This window comes from Pinus tabuliformis, chromosome J (assembly GCF_031772625.1).
Source record: "Pinus tabuliformis cultivar Carrire ecotype Pingquan chromosome J, CPIR1, whole genome shotgun sequence".
Taxonomy (NCBI): domain Eukaryota; kingdom Viridiplantae; phylum Streptophyta; class Pinopsida; order Pinales; family Pinaceae; genus Pinus; species Pinus tabuliformis.
The window spans coordinates 230766850-230789081 of NC_142295.1; the positions used below are offsets into that span (position 1 = coordinate 230766850).

The 22232-nt window shown below is 41.6% G+C and overlaps 1 protein-coding gene across 6 annotated transcripts in view; it reads right to left on the reverse strand.

Annotated features, from left to right (window-relative positions):
• The window catches only part of LOC149226569 (uncharacterized), a 236237-nt gene extending 215040 nt beyond the window's left edge, over positions 1-21197 (reverse strand). Inside the window, exon 1 of one of the 6 annotated variants that reach the window (XM_089375320.1) lies at positions 20871-21197. In XM_089375320.1, the coding sequence (XP_089231446.1) occupies positions 20871-20908 (38 nt within the window). In that variant the 5' untranslated portion in view covers positions 20909-21197. The remainder of the gene's footprint in view (positions 1-20870) is intronic. The other 5 variants (XM_089375318.1, XM_089375315.1, XM_089375319.1 and 2 more) reach the window with 5 other exon arrangements.
• Positions 21198-22232: the final 1035 nt, after the last annotated feature.

Below are 22232 nucleotides of genomic sequence, written 5' to 3' on the forward strand. Positions count from 1 at the left end.
CAGATGCCGCACGATGATAGGTATCAGTTGAAGCAGAATGTCTTCAACTGATCTCATCGTTATAGGAGATGATCTATGCTTAGATCTAGACAAGTCAAAGTATTGACTTCTGTTGTAAATGTACTATCTCTCTCTCTCTTTCTCTGCTGAACTTTGAAGAACATAAAGGAAGAATTGATGAAGGGTTTCCCCACACATTGTGGGGTTTGTCCCTAGCTAGCGCCACATCTTGTGTCCTCTTGTCTTGGCATGTCTTTTGCGATTTATATTTGTGTTCTATCTGCAGTTTATCTTAATGCTGATGTGATTGCTAACTGTGAAAATTTAAATAAATTGCTCTAGCATAGAACATACCTAAAATTAACATGGTATCAGAGCTGAGGTGAAGACAATGCCCAAGCAAGAGTGAAAGAGCAATCACCGAAGATAGTTGGGACAAGACAGAAGGATCAATGGGTTCCTCATAATTCACCTAGAGTGAAGTTGAAGCAGAGAATGTTATCAGAATATCGCAGCGGAAGTTTATGATGGCATACCTAAAGATCACTTCATTGGGAAGTTCGGATCTAAGGGTGGATGGAAAGGTAGATGTCCTGGTTATGAGTTCGGCCTTTATGCGAAGGAGTGTCCGAATGACAGAGATGCAGGTCATCAAAGACACGGCCGACTCTTCAAGGAAGCAAGGAACCCCAGGTAAGAAAAATCAAATATTGTTTTTTGATAAAGAAGTGTTATCTTATATTGGCCCTCTCCTTTAGATTCTTTGGGAATCTGGCATATTGATTGTAGTGCTTCAAGGCACTTCATCGGATAGAAGGGTGCACTCTCTAATTTGATAGAGATGGAAACAATCATGGGATTACACTTGGAGCCGATGCCACCTATCCTGAAAAGGGAATGGAAGTCAAAGGTTTTATGGTGGCATTCGTCAATGGAAAGGTACGTGTTTGAAAATTGAATTTTCAAAGATGTTTTTGAGTTCAGGGTTGTATCAAGTTGCAGGAAGTCCACTGGGGACCATAGACACAGCACCAGAGGTCTGTGAGTCAGATGGTGACAGAGATGCCTAAATTCAAAAGAGCATGTAGGTACATGTCTGAGATGTATCGAAGGAAAATCTTACAAGGGGACCATTCCCCCTCATGTAGCAGGTCCACAGGTTTGGAACAACCCGTGGAGTTTGAGATTGATGATCAGGAATCTCACGTATGCTGGTGGAAGAAAGCCCTCTATGGCTTGAAGCAAGACACCCCGAGCATAGTATGAGAGGATCAACAGCTGTCTGATGAAGCTAAGATTCACTAGGAGTGAAATCTATCCAAACCATCTGAAGGTTGTGGATGACAGGCCTCTCATACCGACACCTATGTCTGATAGGTACAGACCCTCTCATTTGTAGAAGACAGAGGGAGTTGGATTCCGAATGTGGAAAGATAAACTGCTAGCCTGTGACTACCTCGAAGATCTTAACTTTCAGAGGTTATATGGTAGTGATGTCGGACTTGATTTGGGAATGCCTCTGAGTTTCATAAACTCATTCGCATTGATGTTCTTGGTGAACCTCCGTCCGGACATATGTTTTGCAGTTAGCATGGTGAGCTCATATTTGGTTGAGCCTCACTGGATTGGTGCCAAGAATCTTCTGAGATATCTTCAGGGCACAATCTCTCATGGATTGAGATACACTGCCGGAAAGATGAAATTGCATTATTATTCGAATGCTAAATGGGCAGGCAGTGTGGAGGATCACTAGAGCACTTTTCAGTGTTGGTTCTCTTTGGATTCTGCTTCGATGCAGGAAGCAGAAGTCGGTCACTATAAGCACCGCCAAGACCGAATACATGGCTACGAGTATGATCTCGTATGAAGCTGCATGGTTGCGGAAGCTCTTAAGTGAGTTGTTTTTCTCTGTGACAACCAGAGGTGGGATTCGATTATTGAGGAATCCTGTATTCGACAATTGCTCCAGCAGACAGACATCAGATATTGCCTTATCTGGGATATGGAAAGTCGATGAGCAAGGAGGCTCCATCGCACTGAGATGATGTACAAGTCGCTAAAGCCCCGGGGGAAAGATCAAATTTGTGATTTTCCCGAACGACTTGGAGTTGTCAAGAGGCCTTTGTAAAAGGGTCCTGCATGTTGCATACATTGAGCTCTGGGAGCTCTGGGGGGCTTGCGGTTCTTACTGGAGCAACATACGACCACAGGGTGACTCACCCTCCCCTGGTGGTGCACACTGGAACAAGATGATTCGCTCTCTTGTGGGACAAGATGATTCGCTCTCTTGTGGAACAGGATGATTTGCTCTCCTGTGAGGCCTGGATTGATGTGTTCTCCATGGCGATTGTAGCAGGATTGATGTGTTCTCCTGTGAGGCCTGGATTGACGTGTTCTCCATGGCGGCCTGGAATGATGTGTTCTCCATGGCGACTATAGCAGGATTGATGTGTTCTCCTGTGAGGACAGGATTGATTAGTTCTCCTGTCGAGGCATCCTACCCATGCAATCTGGGACTCATGGGAAGTACCTCTCATCTGATCAATGAGCAGGGAAATGAAGTTAGGGACCATAGTAGTATCGATGGACGCATCGTTGTATCTACCGTACTCCCTACGCTAGGATGACCTCCATTGATCTGGGATCAATGATACTGGTCTGGGACCAGTGGTAGGAGTTGTAACATACTATGAAGCTGACTTCGGGTCGGTTGAGACTGGTCTGGGACCAATGGTACATACTCTGAGACTGACTTCGTGTCAGTGTAGGACTGGTCTGGGACCAGTGAGAGTGGTACATACTATGACGCTGACTTTGGGTCGGTTGAGACTGGTCTGGGACCAGTGGTACACTCTCTGAGCCTGCGATACTGGTCTGGGACCAGTGGTAGGAGTAGTACCCACTATGACGCTGACTTTTCGAGTCAGTGGAAACTGGTCTGGGACTAGTGGTACATACTCTGAGACTCACTTCGTGTCAGTGTAGGACTGGTTTGGGACCAGTGAGAGTGGTACATACTATGATGCTGACTTTGGGTCAGTTGAGACTGGTCTGGGATCAGTGGTACACTCTCTAATCCTGCGATACTAGTCTAGGACCAGTGGTAGGAGTAGTACCCACTATGACGCTGACTTCGGGTCAGTTGAGACTGGTCTGGGACCAGTGGTATGCACTCTGAGACTGACTTCGGGTCAGTGGAGAATGGTATGAGACATTCTCGATCAATTCTTCTTCTTCATAGTTCAGCAGAGCAGAGCAGAGCCAGCAGAACTGAGCTGAGCATAGCAGAGCCAACAGAGCTGAGCAGAGCAGAGCAGAGCCAGCAGAGCTAGCAAAGCCAGCAGAGCCAACAGAGCTGAGCAGAGCAGAGCAGAGCTAGCAGAGCCATGAGAGCATAGCAGAGCCAACAGAGCTGAGCAGAGTTGGGCAAAGCAGTGCAGGGCACTGATGGCAGAGATAGTACAGTCAGACTTATGGATCACCGGATGGAGTACTCCCTAGTTGAGAGGGAGTGTTAAATTGGCAACTAGGGCCAAACTCCATGTGGGTCAGCTTATTTATGGCAGCTGATAGTTTTATTGGATCCAAAGATCATCCAATTCCGATAAGTATTTATGGAGATACGAATTTATTTTGACTATGAAATTATTATCAAGCCGGCCAACTCTTGTGTAAGCTCTAAAAGCCCAAACGTCATGTCTATTCAACCTATGCGTTTTTGGTATAAATAGATGAGGATTTGATATCATTTGTACACATTCTTGAGGTGATCTCCTCTCCACATCTTGGGTTTTTGGAGAAGGAGAAAACCAAAAGAATACGCTGGCCTAGAAGAAGCCCTAGCTGCAAATAAATCCCTAATCACAGTCAACGTGTTGCCCTCAAAGTGATGCCCTAATTCATGTCTATGCAAACATATACGCAGGCAATGGAGACACAACGCAGCTATATTTACACGCTGTAATAGGACGCACTGTAATGGAGATACCCTCATATGTTGTTTAGAAACCCTAAACGCAGTTAAGGAAGCACTTATACGATGTCCAGAAGACCTGTTCACGCAGCCATAAAAGAATAGAACTCACACGTGAATATATTCGGATGGTTTCGCTGTAATGAGGATTCCACGCAGACATGGAAACTCATGCAAATATATATACGTTGTCACACACAGCATTATACGCTGTCACACACAGCATCATACGCTGTCACACGCAGCATCATAGACGTTGTCATACGCAGCCAAAGGAAAGGCCCTAAGAAGACTCTAATACGTTGTGCAAGAAACCCTTATACGCAGGCCCTAATCCACATAGTCAAGGAACGCAGTCATAAAAGGTAGTTGATTGCACACGCAGTCATGGTTTCATGAAATATCTTGACACACTATAACCACAGTCAAGAGCCACAGTCAAAGCTTGAAACTACAGCCAATATGCACGCTATTCATGTGTTATCTTGACACACTGTAACCGCTGTCAAGAGCCGCAGTTAAGAACCCAGTCACAGAACCCGCTGATATATAAAATACGCAGTGTTATATTTATGATGAATAGAATGCAGAGATGCGGGTCATATTCATTATGGACGCAATTATATGGAATGCAGAGATATACGGGCCATAGTCATTATGAATGTAGTCATATTTATGATGAATGTAAACACTGGTCATTGGGCTGTAACACAAACGCTAGATGTTGGGCAGTAATATATACGCTGGTCCAAAATGCATATAAATTGTCATACACAGCAAATATATGTGGTTGACAAAATGGACATATATACTCGCAGGTGAAAACATATAAATTGTTATATGGGCAGCATCTGGGCAACATGATATATAAGCAGCATATGGATGCATGATGTATATGGGCAGCATTTGAGCAACATGATATATAAGCAGCATATGGATGCATGATGTATATGGGCAGCATCTGAGCAACATGATATATAAGCAGCATATGGATGCATGATGTATATGGGCAGCATCTGGGTAGCATGATATATAAGCAACATAATGCATGATGTATATGGGCAGCATCTGGGCAGCATGATATATAAGCAGCATGATGTATGATGTGCAAGGGAAGCACAATGATGCATGGAACATGGACAACATCATGATGAATGTAATCATGAGCATGGGCAGCTTGATGATGATGATAGATGAGATCATGGACATGAAGGGCAGCATGATAAGATCATGGACATGGGCAGCATGATAATAATCATGATTAGTGCAGCATGGTGCAGTATGCGGTGGTGCAGCAAGAGGACCAGATGCCGCACGATGATAGGTATCAGTTGAGGCAGAATGTCTTCAATTGATCTCTTCGTTATAGGAGATGATCTATGCTTAGATCTAGACAAGTCAAAATATTGACTTCTGTTGTAAATGTACTATCTCTCTCTCTCTCTTTCTCTGTTGAACTTTGAAGAACATAAAGGAATAATTGATTAAGGGTTTCCCCACACATTGTGGGGTTTGTCTCTGGCTAGCGCCACATCTTGTGTCCTCTTGTCTTGGCATGTCTTCTGCGACTTATATTTGTGTTCTATCTGTAGTTTATCTTAATGCTGATGTGATTGCTAACTGTGAAAATTTAAATAAATTGCTCTAGCATAGAACATACCTAAAATTAACAAAAACCCAGTCAAACTCTTCCACTAAAATATTCAAATCAAATTGAGACAAACCAAGACCTTAGACCTGACCAAAAAACCTTCCTCCTCCACCAAGTCAACCTTCCAAGATGATGAAGCAAACACCAAAAGTCAACTTTTGTCAAACTGCTTCAAGTCAGAATTTCGGCCCCCAGCTTCAAAATTTCGTACATGTGAGTCAAAAGAGAGAGAAAATAATCTTCAAACTTCTTTGCTAGGGTTTCTTCTCCTTCGCTAGGGTTTTTCTCCTTCTTCCCTTTTCTTCTCCAACAACTACAGATCGAACTTGTTGTGAATGTGCTCCAAATGAGGTCAAATTGTTGCCCTTATATAGTGGATTATGCCTCCCAATGAGGCCGACTTGTCTGGGTTGAGGCCGACTTGGTGGAGGAGGCCTAAGTAACTCATTTTACATAAAAATAAGTTTTTTCTTGATAAACAAAGCCCAAGAAGGGTCTATTACATGATGCAATGGACAAGGACTCTTGACATAAACCCTAGAATCCTACAATGGAGACTTTGACCTATTAATCATTGACCCAAGCATGAAACCCATACTTTAATAAGTCAATTTATTTTTCTTTCTTTTGACAAATACATTACATTATGACTCAATATAATTATGAAGACCGACACTAGTTACATTCTTCAACAAAGAAAGCCTTGTATTGTTTGAAGCAAGCTCCAAGAGCTCGGTATGCTCGCATTGATAGCTTCTTGATGAAGCTTGGTTTTACTAGAAGCAATGTTGATCCAAATCTTTACTTCAAAACATAGTTTTAAAAACCGGAACCGGTGACCGGACTGGTCAACCTAATAAACCAGGTTTCAAACAGGACTGGCCAGATCTCAATGAATCGGTCTTTAAAAAAATACATGAAATAATTAGCTTTTAATAAAAAAACTATTTTTAAGATTTAAAACCATGATTCCAAACCAATAGAGATAAAATATGCAAGGCTAGCTCATCTATATACCATGTAAAGGTGAATATATCAAAATGGCACCAAGTTCAATACATATCAGCAACAAAATACATAATCAATGAGGCTCTAAATGGCCTCTAGATTCCAAAAACAATGCTCTAAGTTATGGGGCCACTGACCTACTACAAGTCTACATATCAATGATCAACAACATGGTCACTCCTCGTCATGATCAAACTCATCACCACTACCAGACAAGGGATCATCAACATGAGCTACATAAATAATATGGCTCAGATTTTGAGGACTCCTAAAACTCATCTACAACTTTAGTAGTAGTAGTAGTAGTAGTAGCAAAAATAGACATCAAAACTACAAATCACTGATCAACATGGTCACTCATGAAACTCATCATTGATTCAGCGCTGCTATAAATGGGATCATCAACAAGAGATACATAAACGTCATCTAGCTCAAAGTCTTTAGACTTGGATTGCTCAACCCTGTAACATGATACAAATTGAAAAAGTTTAACATGCCTAAACAATGATTTTGGTTTGAGTGAAGGGTTCATCTCCTCAACCTTATAATGTGGTAGAAAAATATTAGCATGCCTAACCAGTTGTTTTCCTTTGAGTGAAGGGTACATTCTTGTTAAGGCTATGGTAGAGGAGTTCAACAATCAATACCACCAACATCAACAAAGTTCAGCAATCAATGCCACCAACATCAAGGTTCTTAAAGGGCTTCATGCTCTTGATCAAATGCCAATCTCATACCCTCATGCATAATAGCATCAAATGGAAACATTGCAAACCCCCAAAACATGAAATCCTGAAAGCCATTAACTCTACTGAATTTTGAGTGAAATATAAAATTCTAGTTTCTCCATATGAAATCCAATGAGGTCGAAACCACTCTCAAACATCCTAAGTCATTTCATGGTAATGTTAAAAATTTAAGTAAAAGGATGGACTTCAGAACTCACAAAACTGCATTTTGTGGGGTCCGTAGCTAGCCTAGCAATAAACCGATCGGTTTATGATGGAACCGGCCGGTTTGACCATAAAGCAGTCGGTTCCGTCATAAACCGATTGGTTTGGTCCGATTTTTGTGATTTTTTGGTGAAGTCAACCCTTAAGCCGAGTTTTTTGCCCGGTTCGACCCGGTTGCCTAATGAACCGGTCAGTTTGACCAGTTTCCGGTTCATGCCAGCCAGTTTTTAAAACTATGCAATTCAATTCAATCCAAGGTATGCCTTTGATTTTGGTATTATATGTTGATGATTTATTTTTTGACTGGTGGTGAACCTCTTATCCTCTAGTGTAAGAAGGAGTTAGCTTCTAAATTTGAAATGAAAGATCTTCATTTGATGCACTATTTTCTGGGTCTAGAAGTATGGCAAAAACCTGGTGAGATTTTCCTTTCTCAAAGAAAATATGTTGTCAAACTACTAGAAATATTTGGCATGACAAAATGTAAGTCCATGAATACTCCAATGGAGATGAATTTTAAGAAGCTATGTGGTGAAGTTATAGGACCTGATTTGGCTGATCCTCCTGAGTTTCGAAAATTGATTGGGGCATTGATCTTCTTAGTGAATACTAGGTTAGATATATGTTTTGCGGTCAACACTTTGAGCCAATATATGATTAAGCCATCACATGTACACTGGATTGCTGCAAAGCATGTGTTGAGATACTTGCATGGGACCACCAATCTTGGATTGAGATATACTGTTGGAGAAGTAAGACTACATGGGTACTCGGGATGTTGATTGGGTTGGTAACTCTACTGACAGTAAAAACGGTGTTGCTTCATCTTAGGATCTACCGTGATATCTTGGATGAGCAGAAAGAAAAAGTTTGTATCCCTTAGCACGGCTGAAGCCAAGTACATTGTTCCTACCATGGCTAGTTGTGAAGTAGTATAGCTAAGGAAGCTCTTTAGAGAGTTGTTTGAGCATGTATTGGATACAACAATAATTTACTGTGACAATAAGAGTGGGATTCGACTTGCTAAAAATCTCGTGTTCCATGACAAGTCCAAGTACATTGAGATCAAGTATCACTATATCCAGGATATCGTGTAGAGAGAAGCAGTGAAACTCCATCATATTGCAACTGATGATCAAATAGTTGACATACTTACCAAGCCTTTACGAAAAGGGAAGTTATTGGTTTTCAGAGAGCAGCTTGGACTAACGGATGTGACCCTTCCCACAAGGGGTCGTCATGGATGACAGAGTTGAGACTTGGTTGTGCATGATCCTTGTCAAGTGGCAATCCCCCAAGCAATGACTTGGTTGTGCGTGATCCTTGACAAATGGTAATCCCCCCAAGCAAAGATGAGACTTGGTTATGCATGATCCTTGTCAAGTGGTAATCCCCCCAAGCAGAGACTTGGTTGTGTGTGATCCTTGACAAGTGGCAATCCCCCCAAGCGGAGATCAAACTTGGTTGTGTGAGATCCTTGTCATGTGTTGGCAAGTGGTGCTTTCAAATTTTAGACTTTTGCGACCATTTTCTTGTTGCACCTTGATTTCCAAATCCATTGCATTCATAAATTTTTGACCGACGTTTCGAACCTACTATCGTGGTTCATCATCAGGATAAAAAGATATATGAAAGACTGATCACATAAGAGGTTAACATAAATAGGTAAAGGGAAGGGTAAAAATGGAAGAGTCGACAAGGAAACCCTAAAATGATAAAAGGGAAGGTATTAGAATTAAATTAATATGATTTATGTATCAATGTTATGGTGTGAATGTAAGATAAATTGTGAAAGATTGTTGAAAGATCACACACATCATTGGTGAAAGATTGTGTTAGGCCTCCCTTGGCTGCCTCTCCCATATCTTACTGCATTCATCAAAAATCTTCTCACTGTTTGCATTTCTCATATGAAGAGCTACAATTCAATGGTTTAGGACTGTTTTGGGCACATTTGTCACTGGGTGAAATTACTGGTATCATAATTCATTTTCTGCTGTCCTAAAGGCTGATTCATTGCTTTTTTAATGTGATTGCAGCATAAAGGAATTTCATTGTGCCATGCTCTAGTAATAACAATTGCTCATTGTGAAAGGTGGTTGCCTTGGTGAAACACTAACATTGTTGTTTTGTAAGGTTTCTAATTCAAAAACTCACTCCCTAAAAGCACATTCATCTAATTAAGTGAATATACCTAATATTGGCATCTATTGTTTCATTGCTAATATCTATTGGTGAATGATAACTTTACATTGGCATTAAGGTCAAAGAATATCATTGAATGTCTATTAAGCAATTGGCAATTGTGTTTAAAGAATATATCTTGAGCAATTTGTGATCTTGAATCTAGTGATTTGCATCTAAGTGTTCCTAATTTTCAAAGAATCTAGCACTGACATTGACAGCGTTATTGTTTTATTATTGGCATTGAAGAGTTAAGTAACCTAGGGGCTTGTTGATTTAGATGAATCTCTCTTAAATTGTTATTTGGCATCATTTTGCTGATATATCTTGAGGGTTTCTAGCTGTATAGGAGCATTGATAAGCGTGTTGTCCCTTTAAGTAACCGTAGTTGGCATATCTTGGGATCCTTAAAGGAGCATTAATAGTCTTGTGGTATCTTTGAGTTTTAATCATTGGCAAAGTGTTCTAAATAGATAAGTGCTCTAATTAATACTTTGGGCTTATTGTTGCTATTTGAACACATTGATAAATCATTTATTTTGTTGGGCATATCTTGATATCATATTGGCACTTGTCTTATGGTTAAGATTGTCTTTTGAATATTATTGTCAAGTACTTGTTTCCTTAACTCAAGATTTAATTATAGCTTAAGTACTTAATCATTAAGCAAATCTTAACCTAAGACTCACTCAACATCCTTGCATTGCATCCTAAGTTTAGTTGCATTAATAACTTACCTCCAAGCATAAGCTTGGTTGATAGACTTCTAGGGCCACCCTTCTCATCTAGCTTGAGGGGCTTAGCAACTCTTCGGTGGTTAACACAGTGACCTTGCAGTCGTCAAAGCCACAGTCTCTGCAGCGCCGGAGGCATCGGGTGATAGGAGCCTAACAGAAGGTATTGTTAATCAAGCCCTTGCTTGCTTCTTGTTGGCCTCCTTCCCACAACCTACCTTGGAGCCTAGCTTCAAAACAGTTAAGGGAAGGTCATACTTAGATTAGGCATTTAATTAAAAATAACCAAGATCTTTGCATCTCACATAGGTCTTAAGATTTACATTTCATATAAGCTAGTGAAGCATCCAAGCAGCAATTGTCCATCTGGTTACTTGGTCTTAATTCAATAAGCAAGATTTTTGACTCCATAAGGCACTGGTCTCAAATATAAATTTAATCTAATCCTTAAAATCTTGCTAAATTTAACCAAGTAACTAGGCCACTCAACTGTGTCTCCTGGACTCGTTGGTTCCCAACTTGTCCTTCATCATTTCATTTCCATAGGGTCTACCCCCCATATCCTGTTGTTGGGAGACAGTTAGAATGGAAAGGTTGGGGATCAGGGTGACAGCCCCTGACCTGAGTCATTGTTGCAGTGCCTATACAATCTGAGTGACAATAGGTCCAAAACCTCATCACTAATTGAGGGCTGAAGAAGTCAAAACCCTAACCCTAGGCTGCTAGAAGGAGAGGGTGTTACCATTATTTAGCGTTGTACTTGTTCTATAGCTAAGAAAAACATCTAAGAATGGTATTTTAAAAGAATAACAAAGGAGGAGAAGGATTTTATATCAGCCATTCAAACCACAGTGTCAAGAGGTAACTGCATTGCAAGTGCCCATTCCTTTGTATGTGCATTTTTAAAACTAAAGCAAAGAGAGCTGAGCATAAGACTCACATTCTAGCTGGATTTTCTCCCATATGGGTTTTCCCAAGAAAACTATTGCGTTCATTTGTGTGGATGATACGTATTTTGTTCATATTCTTTCATTTTCATATTTCAGTTATTTCTTAAATTCAAGCCATAAGCTAGAGATAACTAATTTGAGTTCTAAGAAGATAAACCTGCATAATATAAGATATCAGAATGCAGGCTTCTGTGATTCATGATTTATACAGAATATATTCCAGAAAAATCACATAACAATTTTAATGTCGACGCGTTTCGAACCATTTACTGTGGTTCATCATGAATCAAAATTGTATAAGAATTGTTGTGACAAATTGTTCCTGTAGAATATCCATGACAAGTTATAGATCATTGATCATTAGCTAATGAACATGAATGTAGAGTGTTACCCACCATGCGACATCATTGTTGCCTTACGCATTCCATCACATGTGCAAGATACTTACAAATTAATTTTTATTCATGGTCAATCATACTCAAGAGGCCTATTATGGTCACACAAACACTTTCCTGGCATTACCCTTGTGGCTTATTCAGACTAGCTACCTCAACAATTAGGTTTTCTGATGTCCAAAAGGAAGTGTTTGGTGCAAAGTTATTGATTGATGCCCCTAGAGTTTAACAGGATTTCCAATGATCATGGATTCAACAGTCAACCTTTGGTGATATTCTAAGATGGCATTTTCCATGGTTTTATTTCTTGATTGTCTAGTTATCAGATCACTAGGCTTAGGAGATATGGATCGATATTTCCAATGGTACATGATGATTCAGTGGAGCTCCTTATCAATTTGATTGCATTATGCTCATGTCAACATCTTGGTATCAATGTCATTCTTCATTTCAAGATCAGTTGGCATCATAGTTTTTAAAATTAGTTGGTTTGAACCATAAATTGGTCAAACCAACCAACCAAATAGGCCCAGGTAACAAACCAATAGAAAATCCAGTTGGAGGGTTGCATGTTCTATGGATGCATCCCAACTTTGGAGAGTTTGTACTAGGGAGACTTGCACATGTGGCTATGCCACACTCATATTTTACTATTATTTTGACTTGTAAAATCATTTATTAGAGGAATGAGAATTGATTATGCATTCCTAGATTAGATCTAGGGTTTTTTTATAGCCATTATTATTTTATTATAGAGGTTTTGAGCCTAAAACTTCGTAAAAGTAAGGCTCCTCCATTTGTAACGGTTGTTGGAAGTTTGTCGAGATACTTGAGACTATAGCTTTTAATCTTCATAGGTGCTTTTGGAGCTTGAGCTTTGATGTATTTGGATCTATTTTGCTGAAGTGGAATCTAGCTATTTTGGTTTTTTCAAGAATATCAAGAAAGCATTTATGTTGGGCGCAAGATCCCCCAGGGAAGTTTTGAAGCTTAAAGCCCAAATTTTGACCAAATCTGATGTAAAGACTCCGCGTTTTGTGGACGCGGAACGCGAAGATTGTAAATGAGTCATAAGGTTGTCCGCCCTCATTTTTGTAATGTAATGTCAGCTTTAGAAATCTGCCCATGGTCTGTGGACGATGGAATTGTATAAATAGAGCGAAGCTCTAAGTTGTAAAAAAGAGAATAGAAGTAGTCATGAAAGAATAAATGAAGAAGTGAGTCTTGTCTGAAGTGTAGAGTTGAGTCTTTGGGTCGTAGAGTAGGAGAAGGCTCTGCAGCTGAGTGTGCAGAGGCCTAGTAGTCCGCAGCTGAGTGCGCGGACCCCTGCAGTTGAGTGCGCAGGGCGAGTCGAGTCTGTAACCTTTGGAGAAGTAATAAAGAGAAGTTTTACATCATTTCTGTGTATCTTTTTCCTGTTTTGTGCATTGAATGTATCGGATATAAATTGCATTTCTATTGTTTATATGATGCGCGAACGTATATGATTGTGTTGATTAAAGGAATATAAGGTAAGGTATCTGTTTACGCAAAGTTAACTAACAGTTATAAGAAGATAAGTAAGATACGCGGTGTAACTTGGGGAACTAGCACAGATCGTTGCCTTAGCAATGCGGAAGCACCTCAGCCCCTGGTTAGGGCTGCACAAAGGTGATTATAATAGATCACAAAGGCCTCGCCAGTCAGAGCAGGGCGCGAAGTGACCTGCGCGAAGGTATTCACAGTTGGACTAAACTGACCCCTCAGACATCTCAAGGGTGTGGAAACTTGGTTCCAGCATCCCCCCATACTGCTTCGGGTGAGACCTCAGTCCGCGCTCCGCGGGCTGTTGCCGAAAGGGCCAGTAGTACAAGGATTTGTTTAGCTAATTAACTCTAAACCTGGGTCAGGCCACCTCGTATCATTGGAATCCAACTAAGAAGGAAATTGAAGGTTGGTTGGACAAGAGGATTCACGAGTTCGCGGCGCAGGAGAACAGGAATCCGCGACTAACAAAAGAAGAGTGGTTAGACTGCTACCTATACACAGAGATCCACGAAATCTTCTTCGCATCTTTCCCTACTGAGTTGTACGAGTGGATTGTGAAGCTAGCAGATAGCCAAGGAAGGTGGAAGCTCGACAATCCTATTCTGTAGACCCCAGAGTTAGTGCGCGGATTGGAAGCATCGGAGGATAAGATCGCGCGCGCTGTTGATCACTGGTCGTTCGGATTATAGAAGGATTCATTACTGAGTTCGCGATAAATACTTCAGTTAGCTACAGCGAGGCAGAGCGACGCTTTCTCAAAGGACCGTGAGGTAAGTACGTAAAGTCTCTGAATACTTAGATTAAAATGCTATTGTGCGAAAAGAGGCTTATGCAATTACCTTGATGTCCGAAGCTACACGAAGTGGAAAAACCTACAGAAACGAAGGAAGTAAGGGACCAAAGAATAGCCCTTTGATTTCACCTCTGCGAAGGGACAAGGAAGAGCTCGCGAAGGTCTCACCGCGAAGTGCGATCAATTTGATAAGGCAAAGGATTCTGCGCATACCATCCCCACCCACACCACCACCATTTTCACTGCCTTCACCTCCATCCTCACCTATACCACCTCCGCCGCCACCGCGAGTCAATATGGCAAGCACGATAAAGTTGCTTGTGTTCAAGGGAGTAGGAAATGAAGATCCGGACCAGTTTTGGTTCGTGATAAGGGCCGTATGGGAAGCGCAGGGAGTTACAGATGATAATATAAAGAAAGCGACACTGGTCAGCGCTCTGCAGGATCGCGCGCTGACCTAGTATATTAAGCATTCTAATGATAATCCAAATGCGGGAATCGCGGACATCCAAGCAGCACTAAACAAAGAATTTAGCAGGCCGAAGTCAGAGGCGCAGTCGATCATTGGATTCAAAAAAATCATAATGCTACCAAGTGAAACTCCTTGGGAGTTGGATCAGAGGTTGAAGTGTACAACTCGCGAAGCTATTATGAATCTGACGAATGGACAACACCGCGAATGGTTTGTAGTGTCGCTAACGCCACATCTGAGGAGCGCGCTATCACAACAGAAGTTAATGACTCAGGTAGAGGCTTCAGAGATCGCGATGAGACTTCATGAGACCCTGATGCAGGATCCTAACTTGGGAGTTCAGCAGATCCATGTGCAGTTGAAAACTTATGCCTTGAGATGCAGAGTCTGAAACAGGACAAGTCAGCCCGACCAAAAGTGCGCGAAGAAGTATGGTGCGTAAAATGCAAGGGTTAGGGTCAAGATAAGGACCACTGCCTGGTGTTCGCAGATTACCTCGCGGGAGGAGGATCGATGCCGTTAAGACCGGAGGCACAAGCAGGACCTAACGCGACGCGTGATTTGTGGTGCGCGATTTGTCAAATAGGAGGAAAGCATGCTATGGACAACTGCCATTTGTTACAGAAGTACACGCAAAATTCGCAACAGTTGTTCTGTAATTTTTGTAGATCGGTTGGACACGATGAGCGCACTTGTAGAAGCTATGAGCTAATGATGGATAGAACTCCCACCTATAGAGTTCAGGCCGAAACGCGGCCCCTAGACTAGAACGCAGGAGTGGCACGAACCAGATTTCAGGGGCGCGGACGAGGCCAAGGTGGAGGAGGACCTGGAAGAGGTCACGGACAGCTGATATGCTACAATTGTGGAGGGCCAGGACATTATGCCCATGATTGTACGAATCCAACGCATCCATCATGTTTGTATTGTACCTTGTTTGATCATGAGATAGAAGATTGTCCTACGTTGATAGCTAGGATACACGACAAGGGAGCGCTACTGCCTCCCCCGACTCGGAACCTACAAATGATGAGGTCTGAGTCGCGCGAGGAAGATCCAAATGTGAACATTGTGCTCCGAAGTGGAATCGCGACGGGAGATGATAAAGGCAAACAACCCGAAGATAGTACTTGGGTTCGCAAGGCTCCGACGAAAGAAGCTGAGTTTTATTTGGAGCGCGCTAAGGAAACCTTCATGGAAGCTAAGAAGAGCTTCATTGATGCCTCCACTTCAAAAAGCAAAGATAGACCGGAGCCAGAAATGGACCCATCTATGCTTACGACGTTCCTGGAAACATGCATGAAGCTACTGCGCGACAGCAAGGCTGTACAAGGATTGCAGGAACTCATTAACAAATGCGCTAGGACCACGCCAGGAGAACCACGCGTAGTCTGGAAGATTGGAAAGCATAAGACGAGGATGGGGAGAGAAATGAGGTTAACCGCGCAGATTGGAGAATACAAGATGGACCAAGTAATTCTGGATTTAGGATCGGATGCAAACGTTCTGCCGAAGCAGACGTGGGAGCGCATGGGGAGGCCTACACTGCAATGGTCTCCTATCCAGCTGCGAATGGCGAACCAGCAAAAGATAATACCTATGGGGAGATTGCAGGGAATCACCGTGGATATTGAGGGAGCGAGCACGCTAGCAGACTTTGAAGTGATAGAGATTGTTGATGACAGCAATCCCTACCCCACGCTCTTAGGAATTGATTGGGCCACTGACATGAACGGGGTGATTAATCTGAAGAAGCGCAAGATGATTTTTGAAAAGAAGTCACTACACGTAGTTATACCTTTGGACCCCGCTGAAGGATCGCGCTATACAAAGCCGGTGCGCGATTATGAAAGTGATGATGATTTGGACTGCATCTACAAAATAACTGCACGAGAGCAAGATTGGGTAAATCCCACCGCGGATGGACAAATTTCATGGGAGCGCGAAAGCTCCTGTACGTCGGATTCGGATGAGGAGATAGAGCGATGGCAGAACCGGTTGCACGAGGTAACCATGTTGAACTGTAATATGATGATAAGATCACTGCGCTACGTATCGACAGAAGTGAGAGATCTACCTACTTATGATGGGTTAAGTGAGGTGGATGCCTTCTTGGACCGATTTGAAAGGGAGGTGCCGGAAAAGCAACGCTTCCAGGCCTTGAATTTGGATACGCTACGCCCGCAAGGTGGTGGGATACGCACAGAAGAAGCTTTGAAAATTGGCGCGCATGTAGAAAAATGTTGCGCTCACAGTTTGAGAAACCTATAGTGCGATTGGCAGATAAATACAATGGACGGGATAGTCCACGCACACAACTGTCCAGGTGGGTACACGCATATGGCAAACAACCTGCGCGGATGCACATGAACTTCACGTTGGGAGATACAGTCAATAAGCATGTGTTGGGGAGGCAAATGCGTGAACGGCTCCTCAAAATGGAACGACAGAGTGTGGAGAGAACGAGTGCACAGGAGGTTATCCACGCAGAAGCATTTAACGAAGTGTGCGAAGCACTGAACAAGGTATGTAATGCGCAGCGAAGTGATTGGGACCTACGCGTACTAGCAGTTTTATGGGCTTATAGGACGACATGCAAGAAACTGACAGAACAAACACCTTTCCAACTGGTCTATGGAGTGGAAGCCGTAATGCTGATGGAATATATCATGCCTAGTCTATGCATAGCAGCGCTCATAGGTATGACGGACCGCGGCACCCTGGAGGAGAGACTCGCGCAGTTGGAGGAACTCGAAGAAGAACGATTTTTTGCTGGATTCCATCAGCAGGTACAAAAGCAAGGTGAGAAGGCCTGGCATGATCGACATATTGAGTTGCGCACCTTCAAGGTGAATGATTTGGTGTTACTGTATGACAGTAAGTTTGATAAATTCCCGGGAAAATTCAGAATACATTGGCTAGGACCGTATGTTATTAAGGAGGTCACAAACGGAGGCACGGTGCAGTTGGTAAAGTTAAATGGAGAACCTTTCCCAGGAAAAGTGAATGGCAGTCGATTTAAGCCATACACGGGTGGCCCGGCTATCTGACTAACCGACGGAAGCACAGTCTTAGCGCACCAGGGAGCTGAAGGGAGGCGCGGGACTATAAACAGGTGCAGGGCAGCAGTTCTGATACAGCGGTCTCTGAACAACACGTGCAGGAGGTACAGCAGGGAGTTGCTCAATGCGTTTTCGATCTTGCAGCAGTTCAGGGAAAGTTGGGAGGTCTCCACGCAAAGATCTCCGCACCAACAGAGTGACTCGAGGGCGAGTAACGATGTTTGTGTTGGGGGCCTGTTGGGTGCGGGATCCCCTAAGGGAATTTTTGGGGCTTAAAGCCCAGATTTTGACCAAATCCGATGTAAAGACTTCGCGTTTTGTGGGCGCAGAGCGCGAAGATTGTAAATGAGTCATAGGGTTGTCCGCCCTCATTTTTGTAATGTAATGTCAACTTTAGAAATCTACCCATGGTCCGCGGACCATGGGATTGTATAAATAGAGCGAGGCTCTAAGTTGTAAAGAAAAGAATAGAAGTAGAGTCATGAATGAATAGATGAAGAAGTGAGTCTTGTTTGAAGTGTAGAGTTGAGTCTTTGGGTCGTAGAGTAGGAGAAGGCTCTGCAGCTGAGTGTGAAGAGGCCTAGTAGTCCACAGATGAGTGTGCGAACCCCTGCAGCTGAGTACGCAGAGGCCTAGTAGTCTGCAGCTGAGTGCGCAAACCCCTGCAGCTAAGTGCGCAGAGGCCCAGTAGTCCGCAGCTGAGTGCGCAGACCCCTGCAACTAAGTGCACAGGGCGAGTCGAGTCTGTAACCTTTGGAGAAGTAATTAAGAGAAGTTTTACATCATTTTTGTGTATCTTTTTCCTGTTTGCGCATTGAATGTATCGGATATAAATTGCATTTCTATTGTTTATATGTTGAGCGAACATATATGATTGTGTTGATTAAGCAAATATAAGATAAGGTATCTGTTTACGCGAAGTTAACTAACAGTTATAAGAAGATAAGTAAGATATGTGGTGTAACTTGGGGAAGTAACGTAGATCGTTGCCTTAGCAGCGCGGAAGCACCTCAGCCCCTAGTTAGGGCTGCGCAAAGGTAATTATAATAGATCGCGAAGGCCTCGCAGGTCAAGGCAGAGCGCAAAGTGACCTGCGCGAAGGTATTCACAGTTGGACTAAACCGACCCCTCAGACATCTCAAGGGTGCGGAAACTTGGTTCCAGCATCCCCCCATACTACTTCAGGTGAGACCTCAGTCCGCGCTCTGCAGGCTGTTGCCGAAAGGGCCAGTAGTATAGGGATTTGTTTGGCTAATTAACTCCAAACCTGGGTCAAGCCCCCTCAAGCCAACAATTCAACTGAGTAACTTTGTTCTTGGAAGAGTTTTATGTGTGATTTATCTCCATCTAAATTCCTTTTGCTTGCTGCTAACAATGGTTAGAGCAATGCATTTCTTAATGTGAAGTGGCTGAAATTTGCATTTCATAGTAGTGAATAAACCCTCTTGATGTATTTGAAATTCTCCCTTGATTAGGGTCCTGAAGCAAATTTTTTGCATTCTAGGGCAGCCATATAAAGTTGATGTAATTTCTTCATTTTAATTTAAGTTTGCCTTTACTGTATGAGAAAGAGCACATTCCAACACTCTCTCACAGACCCCATTTGCCTAGTAAAAGTTAAAGGAACTAATCTCACATCCCAGACACATAAACACCATAAAGATCAACTCTTTAATTTATGTTTTTCGAATCTGGAAATTATTTCTTATATTTCACAATCCAGATTTGCAAATAAGTAAAGGAGTCTTCTTTTTGTTTGGTCGACCCGAAATTTACTTCAATATTTTCAAATTTAAAATCAGATATAACTTAAGTCAAAGCAGTCATTTCACTCACCATCATTTGATAAACTTAAATTACCTTGGGAATGCCCCCTTGAATTGACTTGGAGAAGAGCCAACCTAAAGAGTGGGTGAGGGTTATTGAGGTGAGATTGAATAAATCCTCCAAATTGCCCTTATGTCTTCACCTTGTGAATTAGGACTTTAACACCTTTGAGTGAAGATTCGAGAGGTAACATAGAGTATATAAAATGATAATAATCGTAATGTGGTGGGCAAAGGGGCATATCGGTGACTCCTTATTGAATATTGGACAATCCTGGGCAAAAGCCAGTGACCTACTATACCTCCTAACTACATGCCCCTTTCTTTATAGTGCCCTTGCGGGTATGAATATCATGGTGCAAACTGTTATCTCCTGCAGTCCTCGTGTGTTGTATGTATCTTAGTCTGGAAAGTTTAAGGGAAATTCCTTTTGAGGATTTTAAACGAGGCATCAACTCATCTCACAACTTTGCATATAATATATAGGCATGAGAATAATCCCCAAAATATTATGTTTTAATCAAATAGCAAGAAATCACGGGCCAAACCAATTTACAAATTTAATCATTGTCAACGGTCCAGCGAGCAACCATACTGTTTTAAACCATAGATAATAGCAGTCTTTTACACTGTCATTAAGCTGCTAAATGGGTCAAAACTTAAGAGCAAACGGAGCGAGGGCAAACTACTTTGAAGACATTTCAACAACATTTTTTCATTGCTGGAAACCGAGGATTGCCTAGAGAGACCATAACTGTTTTAAACCACAGATAATAGCAGTCTTTTACACTGTCATTGGGCTGCTCAATGGGTCAAGACTTAAGAGCAAACGGAGCTTGCTCTAGGCAATCCTCGGTTTCCAGCAACAAAAGATATTGTTCGGTAGTTTGGCCTCAATGATTATTCAAACTAAATCTACCATGATCAAATACAAATTTGAAACCAAAGAAGATGCTTGAATTGATTTTGACTTTTGTTTGAGGCTGGCGAAGTGGAGGGCTCAAGCGGGATTCCATGCTTATTAGTCTCCGAAGTTTTCACCATGGCTTCGAAGGTCCATACAGGATAAATACAAATAGAAATTGATTATAGTGGTCCGAATGTGGCACTCTGCAAATCACCCTTGATGTGTGTTTGACAGTGTCCAATACATGTGAGCTTAGGAAGAAGGGCTCAACACCTGATGTGAGTTCAGAATTAACAGGTTTCTCCTTGTTCAAGAAACATGTGTGGACAGAGACAAGAATGGCAGATTATCAAATTGAAATGGAAAAAAACATCAACCGTTCCAGCCTGATTCCTACCCAATAGAGTGAGAAACAATTAGTTTGAAAACACCCACCTCGCTAACTCTAACAGAAAATCCATCGGGATCGTCATTCTCTCCGAACCGATGCTCTGATGTTGTTATCATCTCCGCCTCCCCCTTTGGACCTGATTGAGTGGCAACGTCATTTTTCTTCTCTGCCGGACTCATATAGCGATCGTAGCACAGATTTGCTCTATACTCTGCACCCTCGTAGTAATGCAATGTTAAATTTTATATGATGACAAAGTTCAATGTGAGCACCGAAACTTCACCATATAGGTGCACGTCGCCTAGCATTACGGACCCCAACTCAATATTCGAGACCACAAACCACCTCCACACTAGTGAAATTATGACTCGGATTGTGTGGGGGAGTTATGTCAAGTAAGGTCAAACTTTAAACCAACTATATGTTAATAGTGTCTTCAACATTCTAACAATTGATTTTGCTTTGTTGGTTCACCTTTCGGCATTGATTAATAAATATTTATTTTTTGATATTATTAAAAAAAATTCAAAGGTTTGATTAGATCATAATTTAATAGTTTTATCTCGGAATCATGGTATAAGATAATGATATGTGCATAATTGACTCATATATCATATTTTATTTCATAATTTGTGGATATTTTAGGTCATAATTTAGTGATTTTTTATTCTTAAATTTTGAAGGAAGTAAATAACATATTTACCATTAGTTACTTCCCACCATAATTTAAGCAAGTCTTTACATAAAAAAAATGAATAGGAATAAGATGTAAATAAATATATTTACCACTCGTTGCATGTCCCCATTATATATGTTTTTCTCAGTACTTATCTAAGAGTAAAAGAGTAAATCTCAATTACTAACCAAAATTTATGAAGTCCATGTGCCTGAGCAAAGAAATTAATTAATTAATCCACTTCACATCTCAATTCATGAGTTCCTCCCAAGGCAAGACTATACGATTTGATTTGTCTATTAAACACTATTAATTTAACTATACGATTTGATTTGTCTATTAAACACTATTAATTTAGCTAACATTGACTAATGTAGGTTATAATTTTTTTATTCAATTTTTCCCAAAACATAATTTTTAACTTGAGTGGTATGGACTAAGTTGCCCTACAACACTTGTTAAAACTTTATATTGGGTTTTTTAGTAAGGTATCTAATGTTATTGGTACAAATTCAATTCATAAAGTTATATGTGGAGTTGTAGTGATGCATTGATGTTGTGGAAACCACCAAACTAAAAATCAATTATTTGTGGGTGTTGTATGTGTGGTTCTCCATCCAAAAAGCTTTACATTGAAGTGTTGACGAAGGTATCTACGTCATTGTATTGAGAGGCACATTCTGAAATGATAATTGATGTGTAATGTATGTCACATGATCATAAAAATAAT